The 20,241-nt window shown below is 47.1% G+C and overlaps 1 protein-coding gene across 7 annotated transcripts in view; it reads left to right on the top strand.

Annotated features, from left to right (window-relative positions):
• The first annotated feature begins 2,995 nt into the window (after positions 1–2,995).
• Positions 2,996–20,241, top strand: part of TLK2 (tousled like kinase 2) — a 43,509-nt gene continuing 26,263 nt past the window's right edge. For 2 of the 7 annotated variants that reach the window (XM_040617292.1, XM_040617287.1), the window contains exons 1-7: positions 2,997–3,277; positions 5,401–5,489; positions 7,340–7,405; positions 14,247–14,318; positions 16,851–16,920; positions 17,973–18,016; positions 19,042–19,137. In XM_040617292.1, the coding sequence (XP_040473226.1) occupies positions 5,409–5,489; positions 7,340–7,405; positions 14,247–14,318; positions 16,851–16,920; positions 17,973–18,016; positions 19,042–19,137 (429 nt within the window). In that variant the 5' untranslated portion in view covers positions 2,997–3,277; positions 5,401–5,408. Of the gene's footprint in view, positions 3,278–5,400; positions 5,490–7,339; positions 7,406–14,246; positions 14,319–16,850; positions 16,921–17,972; positions 18,017–19,041; positions 19,138–20,241 lie in introns of all 7 variants that reach the window. The other 5 variants (XM_040617293.1, XM_040617290.1, XM_040617294.1 and 2 more) reach the window with 4 other exon arrangements.

Genomic DNA, 20,241 nt, shown 5'->3' with positions numbered 1-20,241 from the left:
AATGGTAGCCCCGCGGGCTTGTCTGGTAGCCTACGCGAGAAGATTGATGGCGATGCGATCCCCGCTGACGTGATCCCCGGCAACGCCATGCCCAGCAGTGCGGGGGAGAGCAGGAAGAGCCTCGCCAGGGTCGCTCCAAAAAGCACAGGAAAAATTAGATCAAAGCGACCTCCATCACCCCGAAAACACAAAGGTGGGGGGCAGCACCATAGGTGTTACTGGTGCCTGGTTTGCCGTAGGTGTGGTGTTACTGGTGCCCAACCCCTGGCCAGCGCTCTGAGAGGGGGAACTGCTCCCCTTCCAGTCGGCGGCATCCCGAGGGGCAGTGGCGGGGGTCCGGCAGAGCCGAAGGGTACGGGCAGTCGGTCCCTTCGTTGGGTGTAACGGCTCCAGATCCTCGCCTCCCTCCACCCAAAATCAAACAAACACACAAATGAAATTTATACCTCCCTGAACAATGTTAACTGCAAATGGTACTAATTAGCGCTCCCCTAAATGGCTATGATTAGTTTACCAGCTGACGGAATATTTACTCTAGATTTTTTTTCCTTTTTATTATTTTTTTTAAAAAAAAACAACACAAAAAAAACCCCAAAAAACCAAACCACAACACACACACAAAACGCTCTTTATTTATTTATTTTACAAAATCCTGCTGCTGGTCGTGCTGAAAATGTGACTCACGGAGCAGGAGCTGAAACTGGAGCGGCTCTTTTACCGAAAAAAACCCAGATTAAAGCACAGGAAACGCAGCTTGCGAGAGCAGGCAGGCGCTGCGAGAGCCATTTGCAACAGTAACTTCACCAGGAACGCCAGGCTCGATGTATGATAAATCAACAATTTTTAAATAATGCGACTTCCCCCCCCCCAACCCCCGCCACCCCCCTCCCCGTTGCCTTGCGAGAGCGTTTTTTTCCGTGATGCTCCGCCAGCTCTTCTCCACATCCCAGCGTTTGCCAAACTGGTAGGTTCCAGTTCGGTCATAAATCGGCGTCGGTGGCTCGGGGGTGACGGGCGCCCCTCGGCATTCCCTGCCCGGGCGAATCCTCCAGAAGAGCGGCGGGAAGCAGGGCTGGGCTGCCATGGCTAATCCGCGCCTGCCGCCCCTCGGACAGGCCCGGCCACTTCCCAAGCAGCCCCCGTGCCCCCCTCGCCCCCCCAGTTGCGTTTCACAAAGCGGATCCAGCCCTAAGCCAAGCGGGTCGCGGGATGAGCAGCCATGGGAGCGCTCTTTGCCGCCAGCACCAGCCCCTCTTTTTATTATTTTAATTTTTTTACACCACCACCCCCCCCCGCCCCCCGAGTGTTGCAGCAAAGGGCTGAGAGCGGGTCCCAGGGGGCTGCTGGGGTGCCCGGGGTTGGGTTCACATGTGATACTTGTATTTGATCACATCCCCCCCCCCCCCAAATGAGGGGGGGGGAGCACAGCCAGACCCTTTCCTGGGGGGGGGTGGTGGCACTCCCCAGGGGGACAGGGACAGCAGGATAGTGTGTCGGGGGGCACCAGGGTGCCCTTGCACAGCCCCCCACCAGGGGATGAGGGCGGTTTGGGAAGCGAGGATCCGTCTGGCTGTGGAAGACAGAGGCCTGGAGAGGGGGTGAACTGGAGGGGGTGTGTGGGCACCCCCTGCACCCCGCTCTGGGGACACCCCCGGGGGTGCAGGCCAACCTCTGCTCCCCTGAGGGGGAAATGCCCCCCAGCCTGCCCCGATTCCCTCTTGTGCTTCCAGCCCAGCCCCCCCCCCCCCCAGCCCTGACCCCCAGCCCTGTCTGCATCCTGAGGGTGGATCTGACCTTGTGCCTGCTGCCCCCTCACCCCCCCAACACCCCCACCCCCCACCCCGGCATTCTGACCCCACGGTCCACTCTGACCCTCTCCTGTCCCCGTCCCCCACCCCCCCCAGGTGTGCCCTGACCCCCGGGGCCTACTGACCCCCCCCAGGTGTGCCCTGACCCCCGGGGCCTACCGTGTGTGTACCCCCCACTGAGGCCTGCCCTGTCCCCCCAGACCTGCCCTGACCGCCGGGTCTACCCCCCCGGCCTGCGCTCTGACCCCCCCTCGACCTGCCCTATGTCCCCCTCTAAGCCTGCCCTGCCCGGCCCCCAGGCCTGCCCTGTGTCCCCCCCAGGTCTGCCCTGACCCCCAGGGCCTACTGCCCCCCCCAGCCCGGCATGCCCTCTGCCCCCCCCCCAGGCCTGCCCTGACCCCTGGGGCCTACTGACCACCCCCCCCAGGCCTGCCCTGGCGTGCCCCCCCCCCAGGCCTGCCCTGATCCCCGGGTCTAGTGCCCCCCCCCGGCCTGCCCTCTGTCCCCCCCAGGCCTGCCCCATGTTCCCCCTCTGCCCCGCCCCCCCCCCGCCTGCCCTGTCCCCCCAGGGCCTACCGACCCCCCGACCCCCCCCAGTACCTGCTGCCCCCCCCAGGCCGGCCCCTCCCTCTACCCCTCGGAGCTGGCCCCGCCCCCCATGCCCCGCCCCCGCTGACCTCCCCCTTCCCCCCCCCCCGCGCTGACCTGCCCTGCCCGCCCCTCCCCCGCCCTCTCGCCGCCGTGCAAATCTCGCGAGACGCCGCGCGCTTTCACTAGTGTGTGTGCACCAATCGAGCCGGGCCGGGCCGGGCCGGGCCCAGCGCCGCGGGGAGGGGGCGAGCACCGGCCCCGGCACCTGCCCGCGCCCCGCCGCGCCCCCCCCGGGAAGCGAAGGGGTCCCCGCAGCCCCGGTGCCCCCCCCCCCCCACCCTCCACTCGCCCTCCCCACCTGCCCGGGCGCCGCCGCTCGCCGAGACCTCCCTCGGGCCTTTGTCCTGCCGCGAGGCCTTGCGGCCGCCGCCGGCCTGCGCGCACCCCGGCCAGGCGAGGTTTCTTACGCGAGGCCGGGGATCCGCGGCCTAGCCATCCCTTCCCGCTCCCCCACACCCGCCCCGTCTCCTTCCCCGCCCCGCAGCCGGCGAGGGGCGAGCCCCCACCTCCCCCCCCACCCCCCCCCGCTGCCGCCGCCCCCCTCCCCTCCGCCCTTCCCCGCGTGGAGCCCGGGTGCCCGCAGCGGCGGCGGCGCCTGGCTCACGAGAGGCCGCGGAGCCGCCCCTGGCCTCCCCCTCCCGCCCGTGCCGCCGCTGCCGCCGCCGCAGCAGGTTCCCTCCCTCCTCCTCCTCCTCCTCCTCCTGCTCCTGCCCCCGGCGGCGGCGGGATCCGAGCGGTGCCCGGGGAGCGCTGGGCCCGGGCAGGAGGGGAGAGGAGCGGCGGGGCGGCGGCAGGAGCAGCAGCGGCGGCAGCGCCAGGTGAGAGAGCCCGGGGGCGGCGGGGAAAGCGCGGGGGGGGACCCCCTTCGCCTGCCCGCCCGGCGCCGGGCCCGAGCCCGCCCTGGGGGCGGCGGGGCCGGGGGTTGGGGGGGCGGCTGGGCAGCGCCCCCGGGCCGCGCTGGTGGCGGGGGGCGGCGGTTGCGAGGGGCTGCCCGGCGCTGGCGGCGGGGCCGGGCCGGGGTCACGGCGGAAGGGCCCGAGGCCTGTGCCCCGAGGCGGCAGGAGCGAGGCCTGGGCCGCGGTGGCCGGGGCAGGGCGCAGCGCAGGCCCCGCGGGCCCGCAGCCCCGGCGGGCGGGGGGTAAGAGCAGGGCCAGGGGGTGGCCCGGCCCGGCCCGGGGGGGCGCGGAGGCCCTGGCCGGCGGGGGAGGTGACGGGGTGGGCACGGCCTGTGGATCCCCGGCCTGGGAGTTGAGGCGGTGCTGCCTGGGGTGCAGGGGAGGAGGAGGCAGGCCGAGGCGGTGCAGCAGCTGGCGGCGGGGCAAGGCTGCTCACTCACCGGCTGCTTTTCGAACGCCTGCCTCTGTTTCCCGAGCGGGGCGGGAGGGTGGCAGAGAGGTGCTGACGAGCCCCCCGCCAAGCATTCGGGAGGGCAGGCAGGGAATGCCATCCCCTCCGGGAGGGATGGAGTGGGGGGGGGGGGGGGGGAGCAGTGCCCAGGCCCCGGGGGGAGGTCGGCCCTGGGGCGGGGGAGGCTCGGGAACTTGTGGCAGTCCCTTCCCCAGAGCAGCATCCCGGCGTGGGGATGCCATCCCCTCGCCGATGGTCGCCCTGTGCCTCATCATGGGGGGGAGACCTGGGAGGACTTTAACATCTTTGCCTTCGTGGCTTGTTCTGTCATTTTCCTCAGTGCACAGATTTCCTGTTTTGAAAAACTAGGCTGATAGCTTTGTTGGGGTTTTAAAGCCCATGGTAGGAATGGGGTTCTCTAATGACCACATTTCAGTATCCCACTAGTTTCTGAGGCTTGTTACAGATCTGGGAGAGCCGTTGGAAATGCCCCCGGATGGATTCACTTTGCCCCCTGTAACTTAGATCTGCAGCATTTGGAGGAAACGGCAGGGACAAAATGGACAGTTAATAAAAGGAACAATTGTATACTGCCTATTCTAGAGGGCACTTGCTGCCCTTCAAGAACTTTCCTCATCGCATATGCTCTTTATACAGCAAATCTTTATCTTCTGTCTTGTCTTCTTTTTTTTTTTTTTCCTTCCTTCCCCCCCCCCCCCCCCCCCCCCAGTCCAGAAAATGAAACTGGAACAGACATTTCTGGAAAAGAACTTGATTGGTGCAGTTGGGAAGATGTGATTCACAGTTATAATGAACATTGAAATTTGTCCCATTTTTTCGCAGTTCAGTATTTGAATTGTGTATTTCCTGATTTTTAACCTGTTTACACAACTATGCTAGGTCGGGGGGGGGGGGAGGGGGGGATCATTAACCCTTCAAATAACAGCATCCCTTGTGTTGGATTGCCAAGAGGTACCTCAGGGTACATCCAGTATACAGAAGCGGCTGTTACACTAGAGGTATCCAAACCTTTATAAAGGGAAAGGTTTAAATGAGTGTTATTTTCTTTTTATAATTCCTTTCTGGGCTTGGAAAAACCAAAGCTGCTGATGGTGAAATCTGGAGTTCAGGGAGATCTAGTGTTTCTAGGATTGGCCAAAAATAAATTAAGGGGTGAAGAATGTTGCGCTATTTTTTTTTCTATTTTTTTTTTCTTTTTCTTCCTCCTAGTCATGCAGCACGGATGAAAAGCTCTGAAGCTTTTAGTCATAACACTCTGGTCCCATGTTTTCCTTTTAATAAAGCATCCAGTGGGAGAATGTGACATAATTGGTTTCTTGGATTTAGAGATCTTGAAATGGCTGGTACAACAGATAGAAGAGGAAACTCTCCAGCAGGGTTACGGTTTAAGAACAGTAATATGGTGGCAAAGTCTTGTCAGTATTGCATGGTAGCGTTGCATTTCTCTTGCAGGAAAACCCTTTCTACATGGTTATGCTGCAGAACAGGCACTTTTGAGTCTCGTCAGTGGCGCGGAATATTAAATCTCTCTCCTTTCCTTGCATTGCATAATCTGAGTGTTGTTCTCCCATAGCAGCAGAAATGATGGAAGAACTGCATAGCCTGGACCCACGAAGGCAGGAACTACTGGAGGCCAGGTTCACTGGAGTCGGGGTTGCTAAGGTGAGTGTACGTACCTTTGGTAACAGGCATGACTGCTTGTCCATCTTGCACTGCACTTTGGTTTTTTAATTTCTACACTGATAATTTTGCTTTGCTAGCAGAATATTTTTTGTATCAGTAGTTTGTGTTTTGACCGCTAATTTGCTTGAAGTATGTTTAAGAGGAATGAAAATGGGATCTCTATGAGCAGATGGTTTGCTATACAGAAGATTTTGGGTTCTAATTAAGTTCTTAGGAGTGGCTCCATCTTAAGGCAGCTTGTACACCCCAAAAAAGCCTGTGACAACTTTGTCTTTGGAAGTGGGAATCTCATCTGTCTCTTTCTTTCTCCAAGAATGCATTTGTGAACTGAATTTGGCCACTTGTTAGACAGAGTTTCGAGTTTACTGTGTTTGATACAACAAGTAACCAGAGAGTTAATATATTTAGGAATTTGTTCAGTTCTTTGTGGGTGCAGTATGCCAAAATTGTATACTTGGTTGCATAGAACACACACGCAAAAGTATTTGAAGGTAAGCTCTCCTATACCTGCGATCCACAACCTGCTAGTAAAATCCCATCTTTGTCCTCATGCACAACTTCATGACTGTTCAGTAGCTGCTTTTCTTGAGTAAGGCACTTAAATAAGAACATTGTGTGGTTGCTTGATATACTAGCATTAACCTGTAAGTTCTCCAGATGATGTTGGTAGTGTTAATAGATAGTCTCTCTGAGCAATGAAATGGTGGCAGAACTCATCTTAAACTAGGTCAGTGAGAAGGAGTTTACTTTTGAGGAAGATACTGAGTTTTGGACAACATAAGGGTAGATGATAAAACAACGTATCGTTGCTAGGTAATTTTCAAAAACCTCTTAGGATTATTTTGAGAAGAGACTTTGTAGATGCTGTATTTCTTGGGAAAATTCAAACCACATCAGCACTTGGAAAGAGGGTTTTGTTTGAGTTCATGCTTTTCTTTCTGACCTGTACTTCAGTCAGGACTCAAACAAGCTTAAGTCTCAGAAGGGAGCGTGAGTAAGTAAAATGTTTAGCTGTAAGGTAGTGTAGTAAGGAAGATTAACACTAGAAGTTGTTGTGGCGTAACAATTTTGGTTATTGAAGTAAGAGTGTAGGGGGGGGGTTGATCTTTTTCCCGCACTCGTAAGACTTTTAAGGTTTTTACTAGCATAAAAGTTTATGGTGCATAACGTATTTACAATCTTGAAAAACTTGTTTTATAAAACATTACAACTTTTATGTACTCTTTTCATCTGTTTCTTACCTCTTCCCCCCCAGCCCCGTGTATGTCACTTTAGTGTCTTTAGCTGTGCCGGTATAGATAAAGCCAAACAACTTTCTAGATTAGCTAAGGCTTAGAAGTATAGGTGCTGTCGTTGCTTTATGACAGTGCCAACGTACTCAATACTCACAAATGATATTGGGTACCTTTCCTTTTAAAGGAATAACCTTTGAAAGATACAGGAAAGCAAGTCTTAATTATGTTTTCAGTATGTTTGGAGCAGAAAGTACATGCCCTTACTCTGTACCGGTTAATATTGAAAACCCATTTCTGTTTCTAAAGCATATCCATGTAAAAAAGCCTCATTTCTTGGAGGCTTTGCTTTGGGCAAAGCTGTTCTGTTACTGAATTTTATTTTAACCTGTTGTTATGCAGTATAGTGTTTTACTTTGTACTAGTCAGTAAACTGTTCAAGTGCGTTACACTTTTCAACCGATATATATTTATTTACTTGCATACTTGCTAATCTGCAGTAGATCAGCCAACCATTGATATGAATTAGCATGACTCTGCTATGTTGCAGCAAATCTTGGTTGCAATATTAATCTCAGATACTACATTCCCTCCCAGGTTGGTGCTTCAAATTCCCTCCCTACCCCCCCAAGTCTCCGTCCGTCATGCTCCGCACTGGCATTGGTAGGTCATTGTCTTAAAAGGAATATATTGGGAAAGCTGTGATACAATTTGTGTGGTTCAACTAAGGTTTTTAGCTCTCTCCAATTAAATGTTTAAGGAAAGCTACGTAGAGTAAGTTAGTGCCATCTAGTGGGACCGGGACTGGCACATCCTCCTGGGATGGAAGGTATTCTGTTGCTGTTTATTGCATAAAAGGAAGAAATGTCATCTTAGATGCTCTCCTATTGGGTGAAGGCAGCAGGCAGTTGTAACTGAGCTTCCTGCCTTCCACCGACTGGGTGTATCGCTTAGTGTGTTTGGTTAGGTTTCTTTTATGTTTAAAAATACAGGATATATTTTGGTCCTGCATAAAACTAACGGGCTAGTTTACATCCATAATACAAGTGCAGCTTTAAAGCCCACTTCCCCTCCATGTTTGCAAGTCAAGAGCAGCTGTACATGTTTCTGAGAAATGAATGAGACTAAGCTGTTCTAGAATAAATTTTTAGGCTGGAAACTAGAAAAAAGCCTCTAGCCATCAGAGTCATGGGATTCTGGAAGAGCTTTCCAGTAACAGTAGTAGAGGGCAGAAATCCTAAACCGTTTTGGAAACAGCTGTGCACTGTCACCTCCTGTGGTAGCTGAAGGCACAACCCAATGGCCGAGGTCATTTGCAGTCCCAAATGCCTCAAAATTCTGTTGCAAGTCTGTGATGAATTATCTTACTTAGTAACTGGAGAATATATTTCTCTAGAAGCTTGGAGTTAATACATGAAGTCAAATTTATGAGCAAGGAATGTTTCTAGGCAACTGTTATACTCATGTGGTTCATCCAGGTCACTAGATAGCTTCAAAAAGCCAGTGATGCTTTAGATGTCTATTCTTGCCATATGGTAAAGTGCCATTCTTCCCCAAATTCGCAAAGCAAGTCCTTAAATTAACACATGACTATCTGACACCTACCAGTATTCTTGCCTATTTAGCTCCTGTTTATGTTTACTTACTAGGGGAAATCTAAGTGCATTCACTTCAGGAATTGTTCTGACTAGTCACCTCGAACAGCATCCTTGGGTCAATAGGTTCAGAAGACAAAATACAGTTGTTTCTCTAGATAACATTGTTTCATTTTGTCTGTTCTCATCCCCTGCCTCCCTTCCCCTGATCGGTTGCTACCTTTAAGATACCAGGTGGGTGAACTCCAAAGGATGTGTCATTTCCACAAACTTTTCCTGGATAAGAATTGGAAGAGTTAATTGTGATGGGCGAATCCGTATTTGCACATGGCTTGTCTCAGGCTTGACCAGGGCGGATCATCACAGCAGCACGCATACCTTCTGCAAGTTTGGTCTTTAGAAAATCTTCAAACTAAGTCGTGTGTGCCACTTTGGTATAGCTGAACTAAAAAGGCTGGAGTATTTCTAGAGAGAGTAACCTTTCCTGTCGTGCTGCAGGAGTCTTGTAGATGCAGATGACTCTGCTGGAATCAAAAAAGTATTGGTCTTGGTGGTGGCTGGTGCTCCCTTTCCTCCCCCTCTGAAGTGTCATAAGGAGGGAAATGAAAATAACCTCAAGAGTGTCACTTATGCTGCAGAACATCTACCTCCAAAAAGAGAATTACTCGTAACAGCATTTACTTGTATTATTTTGGGTTTTTTCCTTTCTCTGTCACTGTAGCGGTCTTGGATTGGTTCAGTAGCTACCAGTTGTGTAGTAACTTTGGTGCTAAAAATGTTGCTAAGTTGAGAATTCATGTTTGAGAATAATCGTATCTTCCTTGGAGGGAAGTGGTGCTGCATCGTGATGGTCCTTAACAGGTGTCGTGTGCCACCAGAAGAACTAGTTAAGAGTTTTGAAACTGAGCATTCAGTTCTATCAGCTACCGCAGAACGGGCCAGCACTTTGTGCTGGATACTTGAAAATGGTTTAGATGCTTCCGTGTACAAGATTACTTATTTAAAATGTGTTGTCTGGCTGCTAGAGCCCAGGAATAGTTGTCAGATCTCAGTTCTGTTTCTGCCCCTGAACTGAGGGTTAAGGGTGAATTGCGTGACCCTTCTGTCCAGTTTGCTGTGAGTAAAATAAAAATACTATTTTTTTTTTTTCAACCTGAGAGAAGTCTTGACACATATGGAAGCCAAGCAAATCCTGTTGCAGATCTGCTTATCCATCTGATATAGTGGAGGTTACCTGTGAACATCTGATAGTAGATTAACTTCTCCAGGCAAAAAGACCTGGGTGATACGGGGATTTTGTTATTGGCTATAATACCGAGCTTTTCTAAAAGCCCAGTTAAGAAGTAGTCTGTAATTCTTATACAAGATGTGCTTGAAATAAGGTAAGAAATAAGGTAAGAAAATGTTAATTAAACCTGTCTTACGCAGTAGTACTGGACTAGAGCAGTGGAAAACCATTCAGCCATTTTGTTTTGGCGTAAGACTGCGTGGAGTCATCACTAACTTACAGTGGAACTAAGGACTGACTTTTTCACTTTGAAATCTCTTGATTTGCTACAGCATTGAGAAGAACTGGGGTTACCTTGGCTTGAGGTAATGAAGCACGACTCTGCCATTTAGTTAGCAAGAGAATTTTGCAACGCGTGTTGCTGTAAGTCCACATGGGAGACTTTGGCTAGGCAGCTTGAATTCCTAGAGCTCCCTTTCAATACGAGGAGTTGGAGAGCACAAAATGGAGACTGCCCAACGTAAGACTTGCGGACAGGCCTGTGGGATCATTTTGGGGAGCTCGGAGAGGCTGGGGAAATGCACGAGTCATGCAAGGCGGCGGGTAGGCTCGGACGGGAGATAGGTAAGGGCGATCTGAGTCAGGCTAGCTTTGTTACGGAAGATCTGAGGGGAGCTATTATCAGGCTAAGTTGCTTCTGTTGAAACTTCAGACATTGTGCCTCATTTGTGGCCTTTCCAGGGCTCTTGCGAAGGGAGAAATGACTAACCAGCTGGTGTGAGTGGACAGATTTTAAATTCTTGCCTTTGAGTAGGAGTCGTGAAAGCGCCTGCTACCGTTGCATCCACTTCTCAACATGGAGGTTTTGTTGTGCATAGGTAGGTCGCGGACTTAGAAGCAACAGTTCATAGGTGAATCACAAGGGAAAAGAGCATGCCAGCTTATCTCGGAAAGAAATTCCTTGCGGAGGAGGAAGTGTGTGCTGTTCTTGTGCTTGTCATTTGGGTAAACACGGTAGAAACTATTAGCTTATTTCAGATGACCCACGTATTTTGAATTTTTGCTGAGCCCCATCACCAATTCTCTTGACAGGGTACAGTGGATGAGTGGGCTGGAAGTGATATCAGAGAAGTGCGGTATTATCCCAATGTAGTCGATGCTAGAAAAGCCAGATGCCAGTGCAGATGACTTCTTCTGGAAAAAAAATTCATAAGCCCTTCCTGTGTAAACTATTGCATGTTTATTATTCCCTACTGCTACTTCCCTGGCAATATTCTGATGTTGGTATTCTTTGCCATTGCTTACTTGGGTTTTCTTTCCCAAAATTCAGGTTCGTTCCTTTAATTCCTCTTGTGTCATGACCACTTGAAATGGTATGCTAAATTAAGTACTGAACATTTATCCAATGTCAGTTGCTGAGTTAAATATAAACAGTCAGGAATGATAAAACATAAATTTGAAGGGTTTTTTATACATACACTCACTGACTGTTAGTTGAGGGGGAGGGACTCAGATGTATGGTTTCTCACATCCATTGTCTAAACCTGTTGCTGTAAGCAGTTGATAACATGAGGTTATGTGTGAAACTAGATACCGAGCTGGACGATCGGGAAAACTTGCTTTTTTTTTTTCTTTTTCTCGCATAACTATGTGAGAAGAGGTGCAGCCGAGAACTCAGCCGTGTTCCTTAAATATCTGAGGTATTGCATCTTCAGTGATTTGAGTACAGCACATTCTAATGAACAGTTTGTGTTTCCATAGCTGAAATACCTCAAAACAAGACTTTTATGCCAGCTTTGACATGAACTCTTGTTCATCGCTTCAGCTCCTTGCCTGTAAGATAGGCCCAATACTGCACTGTAAGAGAAGTGTCAATGGAAGGCCCTCTAGGAGGTAATCGAGGGAAAGGAAAGCTCATGCAGTGGAAACGGGTCAAAACACGCCTATGAAGAATTAATTCTGCATTTGTTCACTGTATCGATACACTGACAGCAAACTTGCTGGATACTTGTGGACAGCTGACAAGCTGTTCTTTTCTGGTTCTGTAACTAAGTAGTTAGTTCCTTTTCACCCTTTCTGCTACTGCGTTGAGTTCAATTTTATGATTTTGCAAGTGTAGTTTCTAGAGGAAGTTTTAAAGTAAAGGGAAAATAGGTTTTTTGCTCTTCAAGAATCTGTGATCGGAACGGAACTGCCCTTTTGTTGATGCAAAAAATGGGTTTGATTCCAGCAGCTAGAGCCGTAAATTTCCCATGTGGTATAGTCAGTACAGGTAGTTGTGGTACTGGAAGTAAGAAAAACATTGTGTATTTTGTATTAGGCATTTTTCCAGCTGCTTGCATTCCAGAACTTTGCATTCAGGTGCAGACTGAGTGGATTTCTTGTACTGGAAAGGATAAACTTGTATTTCTGAAAAAAAATATCTTAGGATCATTTCTAACTATGGGCAGCCTCATCAGTTTATTTCTCCAGGTGACCCAAGAATACAGGCCCATTGCTGAAATGAACAGCCACTGACGTAACCTTTCGACCACAGTGTTCCTGAAAAGCTCAAATGTGGCATTTTGGGAGCAGCTGCTCCTGTCATTTGCTACCCATGTGCAAAATGGAGGCAGCGAGATCTAAGCAAATGTGGAAACGACTTTCACTTTCATCTTCATCATGTCAGAACCCCACCCTGTCCATCTGAGACCAGCAAATGCTAATTTGTGGAGATGCTCCTGCACTTAATAAAGCTTTCGCGCTTGCACAGAAGGTTGACGTCTTAGACGTGCTGCTGGGGCTTGAATTCAAGGGAGGAAGTGAAGGATTTTAAAGGACTGCATTTGTGCAGTTTATAACCAAGCTTTTTACATGGGTGAAAAGATGGAGTTGCAAAAAGACGAAATTACTGCTTGCAATAGGATACCCTATTTTTTTAATCAATGTGGATGTACCGAATTTTAGTGTTGGCACTTCTGTTAAGTCCTGTTGGCCATGGAATAAACCTCTGGAATAACCAAGAGTTGTACCTCTAAGACTTGTGAGCCGTTATGTTGGGTGGTGGGAAGCTTGCCTCTTTGTTTAAAAGGCAACTGTTACAGAACAGGTGAGGTGAAATACCTTTGTGGTCTTGAGCTATTTGTGTGATGAGTTGAAAGCGTATGGTATGGCTTAGAGTATAAATCTGCAGTTTTTCTTACAGTAATTCACTTTCTAAAAGGGAATCCTAAATGTGTAGTTTCCTGAGCTATTCACGTGGGGATTTGTGGGTTTGGGTTTTTGTTTGTTTGTTGTTGTTGTTGAAGCAACTAAGCATGTCCTTGTAGGAAAAACAAATTTGGTAGTTAACATTCACAGTGTAATACAGAAGGTAAACAGAACTTTTACCTTCTGTGAATGCCTGCTTGGAAGTTTGGGTTAGTAATAGCTAGGTTGTATCACAGGTTTAATTTGGTGGTGGTGTTTGCCTCAAATAGGGAAAGGAGAGCTGCTCCCCTCGACAAATGATCTGCTATGGGATTTCTTTGTGGTGTTAAGGCTTCTCCCCGACCCCTCACATAAGTCTTCTGCTCAAGTATATCATGAGAAGTGGACTTGCCTTGGGGAGAGATTGGTGGTGGGAAGTGGTTACTGCAAAAATAAGAATGCTAAAATAGAATGAATCTTTGGGAAAAGATGCTCACAAGTTATTAATGGAGAGGTCGCTTTATCACGTCATTCTTCTTGTTAATACATGCCATCAGTAATTGTGAATCTTGTTTTTATATCTTTGTCAAATTCGTCTAGATTTCGTAAGTTACATCTGTAGGAGGATACCTTTGTGTCAGAGTGCTGGGCTAAAACACGGTGACTTTGCATGATTCACTTTTCTTTCCTTTTAAAACCAGTTTTGGTACAGATTTAGAAAAAATAATTTAAAAAACTATTCAGATACGTAAAAATGCACGTGTATCCAGTAGAGCCTGCGAAGATGCAGGCAGACTTTGTGGGTACCTGGATACTATTTTGGTAAATCTATTTCAGCCTTTTGTATTTGTGCTTTAGCCTGGTAGGAGCAATTGCTGTGTTGGCAGGTCAGCCATGGGTCCATAAAATAACCCAGTGGGAAGGATTGTCTTATGGGTGCTGGTTGTACTGCTGTTAACACAACTTTGACTTGTTTGCTTTTTTTAGTGCTTTACAAAAGCATGAAAATTACGCATTTAAAGAAAAATTAGTGGTACTGCCAGCATCTGATAACTGTAATAGCTGCCTTGCCAGATGGAAGATGCCTCTGAATTCTTAGTCCAGGGTCAAGCAGATGCTTGCCTGAAGAGCTGAGCTTGGAACTACTGCTACTCAATCAGAAGTTTTGTTCCTCGAACCAGTTGCCTTAAACTTTTATGAATACTGCCTTGGCTGTTTTGTGGATGTGGTTAAATAAAGCAGTTGGGATATAAATTGATACAGAAATATCATTGCAAAGGCTGGATCAGTATACTGAGAAAAGACTGTCCAACTGGCAGTCCAACTTCCATTTTGGTCCAAACAACTTCTGATGTTTTTAGTGCCCCATCATGTGTCTAGGTATTTGACCCGTGCTGCTGCTGTATCCACATGACTTAGAGCAGCCTAGTTAGCCCAGAGATTCAATGTTTGATAGGATGTATCTGCCTTGTATGGAAGTTGTTTCTAACAGTCTTTGCTTGTTTTTCACTAGGGTCCATTAAATAGTGAGTCTTCCAACCAGAGCTTGTGCAGCGTGGGTTCTCTGAGTGATAAAGAATTGGAGGTAAGCTGGCACAAATCCTCATGGTAATCGGGTTTAAGGTGGACATGACTGAACTCAAAACATAGAAGGAATTGTGTGAGAGTGAGTGACGGTGTTCTTTGTTTGGGGTGTGGAAGGGACCAGTGGAACTATTTATATTTAGTCTGCATCTTAACCCTACAGTCTTTGGACGGTGCTGTGAAAGAGTCCTCCTTGAAGCTTCTTACCGTAGCAGGCAGATTTTACCCAACCCCAAAAACACAGCTTTGTAGAGCTCAGCTTGTGGAAATTGTTTTCAGCTGCATTGTGATTTGTCTGCTGGTTTTGGATACAGTTTTGGCCAAACAAAAAACCAGAGAGCATTAATGGAAAAGTTTGCCTTATCTATCAAATACTGCATTTGCAGAAGTCTGTACAAAGTGGAGCATTTTTACGAATCGCTCTGTGGAATTGTGGGGAGGTGAAAATAAATGCTTTGTCCCTGCTTAATCTCACTGCTTAGGATTAACTATTTCAAAACACTTGCCAAAGCAGCAAAATGAATTGTAGGGTTACGTTTTTACTTGAAAATTCCACATTAATAAAGCAAAATCTCAATTTTAAATGCACTTTCTTATGCATTTAAAGAACTTTCCACACTGTTATCAGGTAAGTTTTGGATGCTGTTTCTCTCTCTTACATGGCAGTACTCATATGAGGTGCCTGGTGAAGCTAAGTCTTTCAAGAATGCAGTCTCTTAAACTCCATACAAATAAGTTTAGTTAGTAGTGGAAAACTTGAGTATTCATTCTTGTTTTCCATGGGGTTTTTTATGAACTTCTGTGGAGTGATTTAAGTTGACCAAGCTGACATAATCACATCTACCATTGCTTGCTTTTTCAGTCTGTAACAGATAATGTGTGTAATTTTTGTTATGTAAGTACTTGAATGGAAAAACAACTTAAACTGCATCTCATTAATATGCTTACAGTTCCACGGAGGCTGTAATGGAGCCTGTGGTGTTACAGTCACGCCAACGCTGTTCATGAGTTGCTCTTCGCTACGCAGTGAGGAGGCTATGTCACTGACTTTTACACACAGAGGAGCTGGTACAGCAAGTCTCTAGATAGGGAGTTTTCAGTCCCCTCATTTTAAAAAGCCTTTGCAGACACAATAGCTACCTTTGTCTTAGCAGCCCCTCCATCCTCTTACCAAAACAATAACATGTCGGTGACTGCCCAGCTGGTAACATGGGACTGTAGATGTCCAGCGTCCACTGAGGACGCAGCCAGGTTTAGATTCTGGCTGTGTCAGCTTTATCCTTTCTGTCCCATTAAAGGAGGTAGATTGATTTCTGTGCTTACTGTGTGCAAGTCTTTTGGCAGAGATCTTGAAACAGGGTACTTTAGACTTCGGTTTCCAAAGAGCATGAAACTTAGGTTTACCACAAACTTTCTGGCCATGGCTTTCCCTCCCCCAGAGTTGTGTTTTGCACACTGTGGTTTTCTTCCTGCTCCCAGGCTATAGTTTAGTGGTGGCTGCAGCGATTGTAAAGCATATAGCTCAGAAATTATTTGGGACCCTTTGGGATAAGAGATGTTTTTAAAATGACGTTGGTGATGGAAATGACAAGGTATCTTTCTTGCCAGCACCCTCTGTAAGCTGCTTCTAGTGCAGTGCTTCCTGAAGTTTTCAGCAGGTTTGGCCCCGTAAGTGATCCTACTGAGGGGGAAGCCACCATGCCAGGGTCTCCTTCACTCTCACATGTCTAGGCTTGGTAGCCTTGTACAGATAGGCATGATGCTTTTGGAGCCTTCGGACCTCCCACCTGTGCTCTGTATCATGCCTGCGCATAAATAGATCACTGTGCCCTGATAAGCTGCTGCTCAGGTCTCTGGCTGCTCACAGAAATGGCAGATGCAACTAACCCTTGACTTTAATGAGAGCAGATGAGGAGCAAACCAAAGTCCAGGTGAATTGCTGCAGCTGCGGCAGCTTTCTCCTGGCTGCTCTCCTGGGGAGCTTTGCCTTGTTTTGTGTAAGGCCGCAGTTGTGCACTAGCGGACAGGGTAGTTCTTGGTAGCCATCTGCAAAGGGCTTTGGGAAGAAGCATTAGCAGCAGGCAAGATTAATTGTCCTGGTAAACTGTGAGTAGCCACTGGACTGCAAATTTGGATCTCTGTACTCAAACCTTTCGTCATTACTCCTCTTCATGTCAGTACTATGATCACCCTGAAACAGTTTACACAGGGTTTTTTTTGTAAGTGTTTGAACTTGTCCTCCAAACCACGTGAGGTAACTGGGCAGTAGAGGCTGGCTTGCTGCAGCTGAAATAGGAAAAAAAAAAAATTAACTTCATTGCTAACCATGTTGCCTCCCTTCTGCAGCGCATGTATCTATCAGGAGGTAGCAGCTATTTGAGAGCAGTGGTTTCTATAAGTACCAGTGCTAGAAACAAATGCACCAGAGAAGTGAATGGCCACTGGGGATATGGAGCAGATCATTGTGTTTTGGCATTTTCTTTAAATCTTGGGATAACTGCGGAAATGTTAATTTTGAAGTATTGTTTAACAGACTCCTGAGAAAAAGCAGAATGACCAGCGGAATAGAAAAAGGAAAGCAGAAGCGTATGAGACCAGTCAAGGTAATTCATTCCTCTGCTGCTGCTGCAGGATTTCTGAACGGTTGGTAATTTGCACACATTTTGCACAGTGACCTAGGAAACTAATGGCTTTTCTCAAGGGTGTGTCAGGCAGCTTGTTATAAACTACTCCATGATGGTGTAGTTGTCTTCTGGGAGCCTTGTTATCCTCATTGGCAGGATAATGCTCGTCTTCAGCTTAGTGGCTCAAACTATTGCATTTTTATGGGACAGACTGCCCAAAGGCTTAATGTGGCTTCTCTGAAGTGTTTTGGTCCCCCATTGCTACACATACAGCAGCCAGGCTGTGAAATACAGGCTGTACTCTCTTCCTTGCTTTTTGAGACGTATGCCTGCCTTGTTAGAGTAAGTTCTCACCACAACAAATAAGAGAACAAACTGTGCTCAAGTATAAAGCACGCGGTGCTGTCTCTGAGTACTAAGAAAAACCCAGCATGTTCAAGTCCAAGTTCAGATTTTCTAGCAAATGGGCATAGGGGCAGATTTCTTTTATTCTTCAACAAGAAAGTAACAAGGATTGTGTTGACAGAACCGCTTTGATAATTTGATAATAAGAGAAAAGGGCTAAGTTTTAATGAGCTGGTATTAAGCCACCACTAATTATCTCTCTGACTCTTATAGGAATGCTTGCAAGAGATCTAATATGCAGTAATTTACCTGAAGGCGGAGGACTAAAAGTACCCTTTGCTCTGTCCTTATCTTGAAGGAAATTTTGGAGAACCTATGCAACATTCAACAACATTTAGCGTTTTCCAAGTACTTGAGCAAGTGCAAATGCTGTTTGATTGGATTTGACATGTTTGGAATTGAGATTTAATTGAATTGTCAACTGTAAACCCTCCCAACAACAGCATGAGAGCTGTAACCCTGGGGCAGTCTTTTCATTGTGCAGAAGCTTTTGTTGTGATAGGTGTCGCACCTTTCTACAGGGAAAGGAGTGTCAAAATATAGGACTAGTTTATTTAGAATGTCATCATAACTTCTGTTCTTAAAAATACAACTCTTTATTTTCATCCTTTGTTTTCCTTTTTTAGGAAAAGGCACTCCTAGAGGACATAAAATTAGTGATTATTTTGAGGTAAGCATCTTTACATTGTCAGGAAATCAGCTTGAATTCACATTGCGCAAAATCTGTAGATGGAAGCCTGTAATGTACTTTTTGGGAGTTGATTTTTAAATTAACGTTTCTCTGAGCAGTTGATAAAGCAATATTTTTAAAAGAGCAGCCATGTAAGTATAGGTTTGAGGTTGATTTCCATTGGAACCTGGATCTCGGATGAGGGTATCTCTTGAGTATGCAGACCTGTTTTGGTTAAGGGCCCAGTGCTGTGAAAGAACCTACCTGCGAAGTCCTGCTGATTTGACTAGGAAGTTGTTTACAGGGGTCCCTCTTCAGAAAAGCTTGCTGTGGGAGGCTGGCACCATGTGGGAGACGGAGACCCCTCCCCAAAACATTCTAAAATTCAATATTCCTTTTTTGTTGCGTAGTTTTTGCAACAAAAACAAGTTTTTCATAGTTGTTGCACAGTCTTTTTAGATCGGCATAATCCAGAGCTCTAGCTTTTCTCTGAAATCTGTTCTTTATTTTACTGAGTAACTCGGAGTCAGAAATCAAGCGCTTATTAGGCCTTACTTCGTTCCTGTCTAAAGTTTTTTGTAAGTGTGGTACACCGTGATGCAGGAACAGAAAAATTTCTGTGCCAGCTAGACCAGTTGCCCAGCTGCTTACCTATCCTGTCTTTAACGGTGACTGGCAAAGGTGCTTCAGTGGAGGTGTGCGTTTCTGACTCCTCACAGGGAATGGGCTTCCTAATTCTGTACAGTAAATAATTGATCTAGATCAAGTGTGCAGGTTTTTATCTTTTTGTGTACTCAGTGCAAATGTGAATGTTTGCCTGAAGTGCTTGCTTTTACTGTTTTTGAAAACAGTACATGAAATTTTAAGGTTTTCCTCTTAGCTTATATTCGGTTTGTTTAAATGGGTCCCTAGAGCCTGTAAGTCTTCATTTTTAAGATTAATGTGTTTCTTCTCTGTCTGTTAAATTTGCTTAAATATAGTATTTCTGTGGAATTACTGATGATCAGATCTCTTTCTTTGGCCAGTTTGCTGGGGGAAGTGGCCCAGGAACCAGTCCCGGTAGAAGTGTGCCGCCTGTTGCCAGATCGTCACCGCAGCATTCCTTATCCAACCCCTTGCCGGTAAGTGTTCTCCCTGGGGACAGAGCTGGTGTCATGGCATCGGTTAGGTTGGTGGCCATGCTTCAGACAGGTAATAAAAGGTTCTGGACAGGAAAGAAGTGTCTCTTGCTGAGTGATTTGGCTCACTCTCTGTTCGGTTTTTTTGTTGTGTTTTTGGTGGTTGTTATTTAAATCTGAAACTGGGTTCTGGCAGCAAAGCCAGGTATCTAGGACCCTGCAACAGTGGTTAGTCTGATTGTAACTGACATTCATATCTGAGCTTAAAGCATGCAAGATGAATGTTCTTAGCATGCTGTGTGGTTACAGGTAGATTGCTGTCTTTATTAAAAAGTGGGACTGACACATTATTTATCCTGTATTCCATTGTAGCTCATAGAATTTCTCCATTGAGTTGGGTGTATGTCATATGTTTGTATAGCACTAGTGCGATAATGTTCCAATCTTGATTGGACCCTTTGGGTATACTGAAAAGCGTGCATACCATAATTATGTTGGGAAGTCTTTTACTTCTGTTTGTGTGCATGTGACTTGTAAGGAGCATTAGCAAAAGCTTGCAAAGAAATGTGTATACATGCACATCTGTTGCTTTTTTTGTTACGTAATTCCGTTTTGCTGTCACAGCATTTCTGCAAGATCTGAATGTGAAGAAATTACCAGTATTTTAAAGCCATTTCAGCACAGAGCAGCTAAAGAAATTTCAACTAGCCAAGCAATATTCAGAGGGCTCTGGTGTCTGATCTGTAGTTTTGACCATTGCCTGGGCCCCTTTTAAAATTTTTTCAGCGTTTGTTGAGTGTCACACAATGCTCCATGCTTTTGAGAAAGGTTAGTATTCCAAAAACCAAATGCAAAGTCTTTACTGATTACATTATTCTGCAGAGACATTTGCACAGTTCATGAATGTGTACTGAACTAAATCCCAACGTGGAATGCTCTGCTCAGAATTCAATATGTGTAGCTAGATTTCAAAGCTTTGTAATGCTGCTTTAAGAGAGAGCTTCACATATGCTTCTAGGTATTTGTGTTTATAAAAATTAAAATTACCTTGTTAATTGAATGGGCCTTCCTCCTGTCTTTTATTAATTCGCCAGTACGTCTCTTTAA

The sequence above is a fragment of the Falco naumanni genome, chromosome 18 (assembly GCF_017639655.2).
Source record: "Falco naumanni isolate bFalNau1 chromosome 18, bFalNau1.pat, whole genome shotgun sequence".
Lineage (NCBI taxonomy): Eukaryota > Metazoa > Chordata > Aves > Falconiformes > Falconidae > Falco > Falco naumanni.
This window is presented reverse-complemented; position numbering and strand designations above follow the sequence as displayed.